This window comes from Limulus polyphemus, unplaced genomic scaffold, assembly GCF_000517525.1.
Source record: "Limulus polyphemus unplaced genomic scaffold, Limulus_polyphemus-2.1.2 Scaffold1013, whole genome shotgun sequence".
In the NCBI taxonomy this organism is placed as follows: Eukaryota; Metazoa; Arthropoda; class Merostomata; order Xiphosura; family Limulidae; genus Limulus; species Limulus polyphemus.
The window spans coordinates 43,042-56,920 of record NW_013666623.1 but is presented as its reverse complement, the minus strand read 5'-3'; the positions used below and the strand labels follow the sequence as shown (position 1 = coordinate 56,920).

Genomic DNA, 13,879 nt, shown 5'->3' with positions numbered 1-13,879 from the left:
ACAAAGATATACAATGGCTATCTGTGCTTTGCCCACCACAGGTGTCGAAACCCGGTTTCTAGCATTGTAAGTGCGCTCAGACTGTATAACGTTTGAGAACCACTGCACTAGTGGCACAGCAGCATATCTGCGCACTTACAATGCTAGAAACCGGGTTTCGACACCTGTGGTGGGCAAAGCTCAGATAGCCATTGTATATCTTTGTGCTTAATTACAAACAATCATGATGAACAGGGTAAATTATTAGGTACAAATATTTTAAACATTTTATAAAAAGTAATTAAAATACAGAATAAAAAGATGAAATAAATTAAAAGACAACCAAATAAATAAATAGGAGAATGCAACAATATTATACAAGTATGCAGAACAGACTTAATTGTAGTGAAGCTGTGTTATTATTTAAAGTTGGGAGTTCATTTATAATAGATAAACATTTTTAAATTAAAAGTTCAATATTGGATGATCCAGATGAAATGCCTTTGAAATTCGTAATCAAGACGGGGTGAATAGTGTTTACACTACATGTGCGAATTGTGGAATCTGGTGGATTTGATCATTTTTTTACCAGTTCTGCTTGATATTCCCATATGTTCGCAGGTGTAATTGGTGTATAGTTTTGCCAATGTATGTGGCATTACAGCCACCACATGTGTATTTATATATGATCCTGGAACGCATAGGGGTAGGTAATAGGTCTTTAGATCAGAATAGATTTTGTATTTTGAAAGGTGATTTAAATATCATTTGTAGTTGAACTTGAGGATAAAACGTTTAAATTATTCTTAAAATTTGTAACTTCACTATGAAACTTTGTTTAAATAAAAAAAGGAACGATCAGTCTTAATGGGTATGTATGGTTTCTTTCTGGGTTCAAACTTGTGAGAAAGGAACTTACGTTTTAGGGCTTGAGTAAAATGCAAGAGATAACCGTTATTTATTAAAATGTTCTGTAAGGTGGCGATTTCGGTGTGAAGAGAGAGATAATTAGAACAGAAGTTATGTGTTATATTGAGAAGAATGAGTGTAAGATTACGTTTAATGGAATTCGGAATAAGACTGTCGAATCGAGTATGTAAACCTGTATATGTTTTTTACTAAAAACAGAAGTTGTGAAATGGTTATCTTGTCTACTGATCTGAATATCAAGAAAAGGCAATTTACCTTTTTTCAGTTCCACAAGTAAAATTAATGTTAGGGTGTTCCGAATTTAGATAATCCAAAAATTGCTTAATGTGATTAGAGCTTCGAAAGAGAAAAACCTTGTCGTGAATATACCTTCTATAGAGAGCCGGTTTGTATTCAACAGGACAGGTATCTAGCCAAGAACGCTCATAGTGACAAAAGGAGAGTCGGCTAGGTGACCCCATTGCAACGCCATCTATTTGATCATATAGCCAACCGTTGAAGACAAAGTGATTATCCTTGAGGACGAGGTTAAATAATTCTTCGAACTATTGGCGGTTAAAGCTTGTGTATATTTCATTTTTGCAGAGGAAAAGTTTCTTTAAAATTATTTGTATTGTTTCCTCGAGTGGAATGTTTGTGGATAAAAATTGAATGTCGAAACTATCCAATAAATATTGATTAGCATTATTAACTTTAGAAATTTCTCATGCAAAGGAAAAGGAATATCTAATTGTAATCTCGTTGGATGTGAGTAAATTTAAAATTTAGCCAGTTTATAAGTATGAAAACCAATGGTGGATAAAATAGGACGTAAGGGAATGTTATCTTTGTGAACTTTAGGTAACCCACACATGAGACCTTGGTGGGAGCCTGAGGGGTAAATGTCTTCAAGAACGTTTTCTTGAATGTAATTGCAATATTTATCCTTTCTTAAGGTTCATCATTAAGAATACATTGCATTATTAAATGTCCCCCCGGTTGTACGGACTTACAACAACAAAATCTGAGATTCGTTTCCTGGCGGTAGACGCAGTATATAGCCCAATGTGTCTATACTCTGAAATAAACAAACAAAAGCATAAAATTCTATGATTTTATATACTGTTTTCACGTCTTTTGCTTGCAAAATTATTTTAAACCTTTGCATTTATGTCTTTTATTTTCTTTTTTTTATTACTGTCTTACTTTACGCAGTTGATGCATAGACTGAACCTATTATGCATTGTAGGCACAATAAAAGTTAGGATTGTTATTTTAATGTTGAAACTTTTCTCACGAAAATTCAGCAAATTGTATTTTATTTGCAAGTGCTGCTTCCAAAGGGTAAGTTAATGTGAAATAAAAGTTGTATAAGCACAGTTTTATATGGAAAATGCAAAGGACAGTCAAACAAGCTAGGACAATTTTGAAGGTTGATTAAGACAGTTTTTATACTAATAGTTAAAGATAAGTAAGAGCTAAGGGCTACAGATCTGACAACCTTTCCACAAGATCTGTATTCTTAAGTAAATAAAGATATTATGTTTTACATTTTGCTATCAACTAGACAGTGTAAAAATTCAGAAAAACACTGGAACGTTTAGTGCATTAATGTCTTAAAAAATTGAAGAATATAATTATATCTATCTACTTGTTTTCTTTGTTGTTCTTATTTTGTGTTAAAGTACAAACTTTGTATGTATATATATATTGCTATTTACTTAGTGTTGTTTTGACTTCTGTTTTTGCTTTCTTTATTGTTTTCGTAAAATCATCATAGCCTATAAACAAATATAACTGTTGGGATTTTCTATTTGTAGTTCTTCAGACTAACCACGCTCCGTTAGCTAGAGAATACACCAAACGAGGCTGTCTACAAAGTCAACGAGCAAATTTTTGGTGCCAAATTCTAGGAATTAGTATACGCAATGAAGTGAGTTAAATTTATGAGAGGTCTTGACAACACATAAACAGCTTATATAGAGTTAACATTATATGTCTCCCGGTGAACCAGCGGTAATTCTTCAGATTTACAACGCTAAAATGAGGGGTTCGATTCCCCTCAGTGGACACAGTAGCCTGATTTGGCTTTGTTATAACAATTACACGCACAAAATATATACATTAAAATACAATGTTACAATAAAAGTGGATTATTAGGGTTAGACAATACACAAACAGCTACTACAGAGTGAACGTTACAAAATATGTAGTTGAAAATACGATGATTACAACAAGAATGCATACTTAGGGTAAGAAGATGTACGTACATCGACTACACTATTGACAATCGTTCTTGGCTACAGGAAGTAAAATATTATGAAAGTGAGATTCAGTAAGCAGAACTTCTAATAGCTGTGATTGTTATTTTCGACACATTTTCATTCATACTGTATAAACTAATCTAAAAACTTGTAAGTGAAGGCAAAGGAGTGTATGTTATAGTATGTCAACCACTCTAAATCATTTCATGAGTAACTAAGTGCATTCATTTCAGTGCTCAGCTTGTAAATCAAAAGACTATCTTTCATACGAACGCTTTGTTCATCATTGACCTAATCATGTTCTAATATACTTGACTTAGTGGGTAATCTGACGTTGGCGTGTTCTTTAACACGTAGTAATAGTTTCCTTTTATAGACTTGCTGATTGCAAGAACAAGTAAATTTATAAACTATTAACGATGTCTGTGAAGTTGGTATCTCTACCTCAGAGTAAGTGACAATTAGGTTTAAAACCAAACCTTAATTGTACCTGTAGGTATTCCGTACGATTAACCTATTTCTTCTGCTTTATTTATGTAATCATTTTTATCTAAGATTACAATACTAAAGACAACTATACCATTATTTATATTTAAGTTCTTTAGAGCTTTAAATTCTTCTACATTTAAATTAGAAAAATGTTTATATTCATTACGATAAATGTTAAACCTGTCAACGCTATACCACTGGTCTGAGTTCAGATATTACCGAAACATTGACGTGATAAAATTTCCAGAGACTGTTCAAATTGAGTAAAATAATATTCAAACTTAAGCTTATTAGAAATACTTGATTTTAAACCAGGAGCTAACACTTTTTACTCTAAATCATTCAAAATGTGCGTAGAAAAGTTCAATATTATATCATAAGGTTTATACACAAAGAAATTAGGACTTAACTATCACCTTGAATTATTTAACTTAACATATTTTTTTCTCCAATTTCTCTAATATGTATCAAAATATTATTATTCTGTGTTTCAAATGAATTCATTAAAACAAATGTGAAATCAAAATATTCAATTTCATTCTCCAATATTTTAAATACCTGTACAATTTGTCTTGTAAGGGATTTAGCCAACTGATATTTTTTGTTTAATTTCGAATTTGAGTTTTACGATAATGTTTTGAGTAACGAAAGTTGGGAATGTAAACTATAAAATTAAGGAAACAAAGAAATACTTTTAAACGTTTACACTCATTCAAAAATATGATGTGGTTAATTTTTCGAAGGTTTTAAATGTATTTTTTCTGCACTTTTGCAGAATGTTTGTTTGTAGTTAAGCGCAAAGCAACACAATGGGCTATATGTGCTCTACCCACCATGGATATCGAAACCCGGTTTCTGGCGTTGTAAGTCCGCAGACATACTGTTGTGCCACTGGGGGGGGGGGGGAGTTTTTAAGAGAGTTAACCCAGATTTACCGTACCTACATTTAATAACATAAGCAATAGATTTATTAATTGTAAATCTCAAAAGAGTTATAAACTTTAAAGTTAATTAAACTATGACACACATAGTATTGTGGTCAGGTGGAGTAAGTTATTCGGTAAAGTCCCCATACTGTAATTATAATTCCCACCCAAATGAGAAAGGAAAGTTCAATTTTAGCATAGAATTTCTAGCAGAAAGGCAGGGTCGCCAGATGGCCCAAAACCTGGTATGCTCTATAAAAAAACAAAAAGGCTAATCAGAAGTTGATATAAAAAATATTTTCATACTAAAAAATAACCCCATTATCACAAAGGAGGAAAATTAAATGCATACCAAAGCACACTGTACAATTATCATTCTAACATCATACAAACCTAAAGAACTAAACTTAATACATAACGTAAAGGAGACAAAAAATAAACGACAATGTTCATTTGTGAAGTACTAATAAATAAAGTCATAAAGATAAATTAAACCATCCATTTCCACAGGACTAAATAAAGGAATAAAAACAAACTAAAACCTCCATTTCCATAGAACTAAATAAAGTCATAAAGATCAATTATACCCTCCATTTCCACAGGACTAAATAAAGGAATAAAACAAACCAAAACCTCCATTTCCATAGAACTAAATAAAGTCATAAAGATCAATTATATCCTCCATTTCCACAGGACTAAATAAAGGAATAAAAACAAACTAAAACATCCATATCCATAGAACTAAATAAAGTCATAAAGATAAATTATACCCTCCATTTCCACAGGACTAAATAAAGGAATAAAACAAACCAAAACGTCAAATTTCTTACCTCCATTGGCCATGAGCTTTCAGACTAAACTAAGTCCATATTCAGATGAAAGAAAGTAACAGACACGTTTAAACTTTTAAATCTTACATTTTATAGCCTTAACGAAAATTTTCCCGAAGAACTAACTACTTTGATTTCAGGCCTTCGTGGGCTCAAGACATGCGCCATCTTTAGACAATTGTTTTTGTTTTCATGGAAAACAATGGTTGGAAAATTGCCCGCAACAGAATAAGCCTCTTTACTATTATAGATATGTTGTACTGTACTTTCACTATATGTAAGAATTCTGATCAATCTTACCAATTTTTTCAATATCTAAACAGTAGACACAAAAACATAAAATGTACTGTGGAACATTAGCAGGACCATGCAATTTACTGTAGAACATCAGTAGGACCATAAACTTTACTTTTTTGATATCTTGCTTAATAACAATAATGGAGGATTACTATGTGAAATTTATTATAAGAAAACATTCATAGGTTTATATTTCAATATTGAAAGTTTATTCCGATTATTTTTAAAGAAAATTTAGTTAAAATAATATTTCACCGTGCGTATAAAATATCTAGAACTAATATCAATGATATCTCATGCAAAAAATTGTTTTATTGTGATATGATTGACAAGATATTTCTTGCTTATCTAAATAAGCGAAGTTTTTGTATTTTAAATCCAATTGAATTGTCTAAATACCCTTTGGTCAAAAGTTGATCATTTATTGATATTTATTCTTTAGTTATTAAGAATCAGCTGAAATAGATTATCCGTAGGGTATACCCAAAGGTACAGTTATGGTGTGTATTTAAACCTAACTGTTGCCTAGACTCTTTCTTTAAATTTAAAGACCAGATACTAACTTTACACTCATCATTAATAGTTTATAAATGTAATTGTCCTTGAGGTCAGCAAGGCTATATTGGTTTTACAAAAAGGAAACTATTGACACGTATAAAAGAACACGCCAATAACAGATCACCCACTAAGTCAAGTATATTAGAACATGCCATAGAAGAATGTGACGTTGTCGTTCATTCTGATTTGTTTAATATCCTTGCAAGGGCCAATGATGAACGAAACCTCCGTCTTTTGATTCTCAACTGAGGCCTGAAATTAACGTAACTAGTTCTTCGAGAAAAGTACCGCAGAGGCCTTTCGTTTAGTACCAGGGCTCATCAGGCTGGTTCGGATACTATTTTTTATTGACACTAACCGTGAACATGTGCAAGGCTATACTACACTATATTTATAGTTGTCAAAGCACAGATTCCGTTCAATCAACTTAACTAAAGACACCATTCACACATATTTCATGTGTTTATCGTAGCCAATAAGCACCTCGGTAACTAAAAGCATTTTCAAAATATATTTTAAAGTCCGTCGAGGTTAGATTTATCCATTATCTAATTTTTCATTGTTCAGTATTAAAAGTGATTCTTTTTCATTTTTATTTATATGAAAATTACAAATCATATTACATATATAAACAATTGAGATTAATATATATTATTTTCTAATCAATCTATATCTATGCATTTTCTCTTTTGAATATTCTGATATCAGTTTAATGAAATTAGTTGGATATTTACGAATATGTAACTGTTATTTGCTCTTCCTCTCAAGTATAAATTTCTAGTGTTCTAAGTCATCGTTTGTGAAGATTGAAATATTGTATATTTGGAGGAATAATGATTGGCGCCAAATACAATAGGCAAACAAACTGTACGCATCCGATAAAATTGCTTTGTATTATAGTTTCAATCTTTTATGACAACTCATTTGATATTTTATCACTTTCAGGATAGGCTGAAATTTGATCATTTAAAATCGTGTGTTTTTCGGCATGATTTAATGATTGATAAGCTGATATTCAAAGTAAGTTCATCTTGTTATTCGTTATTTAATAATGATTCACTTGAACATTATATAAAGATTGTGACGGATTTGTTATTATATATTTATTTTAATATCGACGTTTGTTTAGATTAAATTTATATTAAGAAACATACATAGCTTATACTGTTGAATATGTATCGCGAAACTCCAGCCTATTCTCCAAAGTTGTAGAAGATTCTCGAGAGTAAGAATCAACAATATATATGTGTACGTAAACGATTGTATTGGCGTCGGTATTGTTACATAAAATTGAAATTTCGAGAAACTCTCCACACACCTATAAATATAACCAACGCGACGCGCCAAAAGTAGTACCTATTATTATTTTGTTATAGTCAGTGTGCTATAAACTTCGGAAGCTATAACTGTGATTGTTATAACGCTTATAAATCGGAAAACTTCAGATATTTGACCAGGAGCACTTACAAAGTTCAAACATTGCAAATAATTTAACGTTAGTGAATTCTCATCGGACATTAGTATTTTTACGAAAACATTATATAACTTCATCGTGGAAAACTCGGCTTGTGTGGCTGGTGAATAACGAAGGACAAAGCTAGCTATCTCCCTGTTAAGTGAATTATACCTAGATCAACTCGTAATAAACTCGCTCATCGTGAACTCTCGATAAGATATAGAAGAAGTTCCAGACTAAAAAGAAGACTTTATATTGCTTGTAAGTTTGTGAAACTTTTGTATATAAATCATTGTGTGTAATAACTATTTGTAATAAATGTTATTGTAAATTGTATTGTTGTTTGTATATTAAAACATATTTGTGTTAAAAACGAAAAACTGTGAGTATCAATCTTGTCGGCAAATACCATAAACTGACTAAATATCAGCTTTTACTTAACTACTAAATCCAATTTAAAGTATCATTTAACTCAGTTTCAGATTTTTCGATACTGTAATACGTAACTTAATAACTTGGGAGCTCGTGTTTGAGATTTGAATCAGAGACAAAATTCAATCTAAATTAAAATTTAAATCACAAATGAATTTATATTTATCAGTGCCAACAAGATTTGATCATGTCTAATTATCAATATTTTCTTGAATCACCCTCTATCGAACAACTAGAAAAATATAACAAAAATTAATTGCTCGAAATTGCCAAAGTTTTAGAACTAGAAGATAAAAGATCAATGAGAAAAAATGAACTAAAAAAGCGTATTATCGAAATACTAGTCGATGATGATTTGTTGCCCGAGGAAGCATTAGAGGAATACTCTAATGTCCCTGCTAGCCAATCGGGGTTGAGTGATAAAGATAAGTTAGAGATACAGCTAAAAATCAAACAACTCGAGCTTAAACAAGCTCGTATTGAAGCCGAGAAGGGTAAAGAGCAAGCTCGTATCAAAGCTGAAAGAGATATAAAAGTATAGCAGGCCAAAGTTCAATAATTGTACTTGGTTTCTACTAACTACTATTATAAAGCTTCAAGAACTTGCCGTAAAAAAAAAAAAACAAAAAAAAACAGATCATTACTCCGGCAACCTTTATCATTGTGACTATATAAAGAAACTATATATTATAATTATATGATTATATAATTTCGTCGAAGCTGGAAAGACTCAAGCAATTTGGGCTAATACACAAATGTTATGTGAAACCACTAAGTAAGAAAATGTTATTCGGATAAGAGATTTTTATTTTTGAACAGAAGTGTGGTAAAATAATAAGTTAAATAATTATACTAACTTCTCATAGCTAGAAAACACAGTTATGTCCCTTGATCAACATCGCAGATCACTTTGGTCTGCTGCTGCTTCTTATCCCTAAATATGTCAAATATTTCAATGTTTTTCATTTTTACTAAAATAATTATCTTGATGCTTTTCGTCGTTAATTAGTGAGCTAGAAAAATAAATAGATAGTCATAAGGTTTCTTTTAAGTATATATTTATTTTAAAAGTGGTAAGCTTGGTCCTTCTACGACTTTATTTTCAATATTTAATAATATATATAACAAAAGGAACAAAACATATTTGTACGTACGTTGAAACAATCTGAATAATATATTTTTGTCTTAAAAATTTAATTATGTTGGTTAGAAATATTTCTTCATAATTTTTGCATTATTCATCTTCTAATTACAGTTTCATTAATTAATTGTACGTGTATAACATTGTGATAATAAACTACAAATCTAAGATTTTTGAACAAAGGTTGCATGACAGGTAAAAAATTGACATCTGTTATTCACCATGACTCGGTAATCCAAACAATAATTCCAAAGATAACACATAATAAATTAAACTACCGTCAATTGTCATCTAATGAGGAGTGAAATTGGAGAATATTTCTTTAGTTACTTGTAAATGTTTTTTGCTCTCTCAAAAACGTGTTGTAATTATGAGTCGTATTTAATAGTTTCTCGTTGCGAAATGGTAAGCAACGAACTATTTTTGTCTTTTATTACTTTTCCACATTCAGTTTATTTCATTCATTTTGATACGTTCGTTTGTGCTTAGTGATTCAAAAACTAATTACCTTCATTAAATGAAAATTTAATCATTCTAAAGACTTCCTATCAGTTATCATCAGTTTCTACCGTTGTTTCAGACACAAATTAAAATTAAAAATGCCATTATATTATTCCTTCTGCGAAAATGTTCATTCATTTTGTCGGAAATATTCAATTCAAGTAGTTAGTATAATGCTTCGTATTTAAAAACATGTTACTGAATTTAATATTTTTTTCCATTGTTTTAAATCTATTCGGATATTAAGTGATGTTTATATGATTTTTGTGTTGTGGAAGTACATCATGCGTTTTTGTTTGTTTTTTTCAGATGTTTTAAATGTCTTTATTTCAGGATATTCGTCTGACAGCAGCCAACGATGATCAGTATTTTGTGTTCGAAGATTTACTATATCAGGTATTTAATATTTTTGAACACATTAACATATAAAGATGATGCAGACTTATTAATAATAACTTATTGCAAATTTTTTTTAGTTTATCTTTTCTTTCATGTGCATCGTTGCGCATTTAACATCCATGTGTTATTACCTATTAGTATTCAGTTCTGTTGCTTTTTGTTACAATAACACTCTTAAAACTAGACTAATATTTTTTTATTTTATTACCATTAAAGATGTTCCCAATTAAAACGTATTTTTAAGATTTTATTAGTATTCTCAAGAGACGTCTCTGTCGTCGAGCATTTTCGCTTCAGTAGTGCCACTCCACCAAAAGGCTTCCTTAGGGGTCGTTCTGGTCAGGAGGAAGGATTGGTTGTGTATCCTCCTAGTGGTATCATTCCGTACCACGGTTTTACTATGTATGGTAGGTTCTTTTTTCATGTTAGAGTTATGGAAAACTGTGTTGAGTTGTATACGATGTTCGTTTAATCACATATTTCGTCTTTACAAATAGGTACAACTCACCGCCAAAATGTTCTTTACTTACTTATATCATGTATTTTCATGAACTTTCTTAAAGTAGAGAATTAAAAAAAAAATGTAGTTGACAAGAAAGAAGGCGTCATAGTAATGAGGAACATTACTTAGAACTGAGCTGCTACTGTTGTTTCAATAAACGTGTCCCCACTTGTTAAATTTTAAACCTTATATTGATTTTTGGATCAAAACTGTTCATTAAGTACTTTGTAACAAAGCATTGGTACAACCTGATATTTGTTATTTTAAAGTAAGTAACATTATTTGAATATCCTACTCGAGATATATAAAAAAGGTTTACTACTAAAACTGCATTCTTAATATGTTTAGATTATAAAACACGAAAAAAGTTGTTTTCACTTAGATGGAAAATAGAGTCCCTTTTATCCTTAATCTTCGGTGGTCTGGTGGTTAGGGCACTCGACTCGCAATCTGCAGGTCGCAGGATTATTCCCCATCACCAAACATGCTCGCCATTTCAGACGTGAGGACATTATAATGTTACGAACAATCCCACTATTTGGTGGTAAAATAGTAACCCAAGAATTGTGAAATAAGATTACCGATCCAAATATTTTTGTAATAAAATTAAAACATTTATGACAAAAATACAATACTTAAAAATAACTAATTTGATGAAACTTTGTAGAATGGACGGCAACTTCCTGTTGTAGAGCCACGAGTTTAGAGGACGGCGTTTCGAAAGTCTTCCACCTTTCGTCTTCAAAAAGACTTTCGAAACGCCGTCCTCTACACTTGTGTCTGTACAACAGGAAGTTGGAGTCAATTCTACAAATTTGCATCATGAATACTCTGCCTAAACAATCTATCAAAGAAGAACTTATTTATAAATGAATTTAATTTACACAAATAGAACCTGAGGCGTTTTTTTATCTTCCACAATTAATTTTATAATTGACATAAACTGTTTTACATGGACTTGTTTCTTTAAACACTCTAAACAGTTTCATCTTATAGAAGTCTGAAAATACAGGATGTTGTGATTGTGTTTTTTTATGTTCATGCAAAAACGGATACAAAGAGTGGACACTAATTTAAAGCTCATGACCTCTATACCTTTTTTTTTATCATCAGCTACGTGATTACCCGTGAGATCAATCTATGTTTACTAAAGTCACGCAATTTTGGAAAGAAATTTCGGAATTCCGTGATTGTTTTGAAATTCTCGGAATTTTGCAACACATTAAAAATTCTTCTTGAAAAACATTTGTGTGTAATAATGAAATATTTAAGCTTGCACGTAAAACAGGTTAATCAAATTTTAAGTCTTTAAAAACTTAGTAACTATCCAAAATTATCTTCCAATACAACTTCATTACAAATAAATTCATGATTAAATTTCCTATAATGTCAACAAACATTTTATCCAGATACTACGTTTCATGGACTTTGAATGAACCTACATGATACCATAATGTCGACTAACATATCTAATTGCATTATTTAAATGAGGTATCGTGAACTTTATATCTACAAACAATGCTCAATTGTTCGGTTTGGTTAGTAACAACAATACTTTACATGTGTTTCTCATTCTTTTATAACATCATTTCATTAAATTTGTTAAGTGTTTGGTTAGTAGCATTGCCACTCAGTTTATATTTCATTGTGGTTAGTCGGTTATACTACTACGACACAAAAGTTTTAATCATGACTTTACAAACCTGTTATCATGTGTAATTACTGACATTATTATGCTGTAGAAGTTTTAGTATTTGTTTGTCAGTAACGCTGTCTCTCTACATGAGTTTTACCATTATTTGGTTAGTAACGCCGTTGTGCTACTTGTATGAAGATCCTGTGACGCTTTACGGTGTTTTCAATGAACTCTTTTGCCATTACCTCTGTCGTCTTCACACTGTTTCATCACATCCTCAGGTAATCCAGTTTAATGATGTAGTTTGTTCTGTTTTGCCTGTGACCTTTAAACCGTTTCATTACAAATACCCAAGTATCAGAAAAACTAAACGTTTTATAGACAGCACTCAAAATATATTGACAGTCTATAAAGATTGTTGACTGCCATCAGTTTAGCTGACTCTACTATCTCGAGGTGGTTCTGTATAAAAACAATGCTAATGCTTGTTGAGAGTTAACGTATTTTAATACAGGTTATTTTTAAAGAAATCCTGATATTCCTTCATCTCATTTTAATTGTGGCATTATTTTTGTTCTAAATATTTTAAATTTGCATTTACAAACAAGACGCTAACTACGACACCAAGTATTTCCTACCGATTTAATATAAGTTTATTGTGTACGATATATAAATATAGATAGATACTAACATATGTAGATTCTTGAATAAATGAATGCTTAACTTGGGTTACTAAACAAGCAGAAGTAACTTTATCAGCTAATGGTTGATGTATACAAACTTAGAATAAATAAGATTCAAAATCATGATTATTCTGATTATGTATACAAATTCAAAAGTTTCTAAAATATTTAAATGATAATTCGTCTTGAAGTTACTTGTATTTCATACAAAAATTAAGTAATATATATTATTATAAAATATTAGTTTAGTAGTATTAAACCTTACGATATTACAGTGTCGTAATATTAAGTTTTATGGTCGTTATTGAAAACATTAAAAATAACAACTGAACAAAAAGTAAGATATTACCACCGCTAAGATTTATGCTAAATAATGCTGTAGGTTAATTTAAAAATTTCTCTGCAACGTTTCATTCATTTCTAGCCTTACAAATAATATTTCTATGGAAACTTTAATATATTCCTACTTGTGATCTTTAACTACTGATTTTCTAGGGAATTCTGTGTCTATGTCTTCAGTTTGAGATGTTACTTCACGAGGCTGATCCACAGCTTATGTATCACTGCGCTCATCACGATTTACAACCGTATGTACATATAAACTTTCCACTTAAGTTTTCATAGAAGTATCTTTAATCGCAAATTTACAAGTTAGCAATGTCTTCATTATTGTAAATCAAGACAAAATAGGTATCTCTAACTAATTATATGTTCGTATTATTAAGGTAGACAGATTTATCATCTGAATGTAAGTGATTTTGTTCACCTTTGTGACCTAATATTCAAGGCAACTTTCTTTACGCTTCCCAGTGGCACAGCGGTAAGTCTAAAGGCTTATAACGCTAAAAACTGAGTTTCGATGCCGTGGTGGACACAG

General features: G+C 30.8%; 1 protein-coding gene across 1 annotated transcript in view; it reads left to right on the top strand.

Moving 5' to 3' along the window:
- Positions 1-13,879, top strand: part of LOC106461698 (TBC1 domain family member 19-like) — a 67,548-nt gene that overhangs the window by 49,283 nt on the left and 4,386 nt on the right. The window contains exons 8-13 of the mRNA XM_022388717.1: positions 2,709-2,821; positions 7,198-7,272; positions 10,116-10,178; positions 10,426-10,588; positions 12,491-12,600; positions 13,498-13,589. Coding sequence (XP_022244425.1) covers positions 2,709-2,821; positions 7,198-7,272; positions 10,116-10,178; positions 10,426-10,588; positions 12,491-12,600; positions 13,498-13,589 — 616 coding nt within the window. The remainder of the gene's footprint in view (positions 1-2,708; positions 2,822-7,197; positions 7,273-10,115; positions 10,179-10,425; positions 10,589-12,490; positions 12,601-13,497; positions 13,590-13,879) is intronic.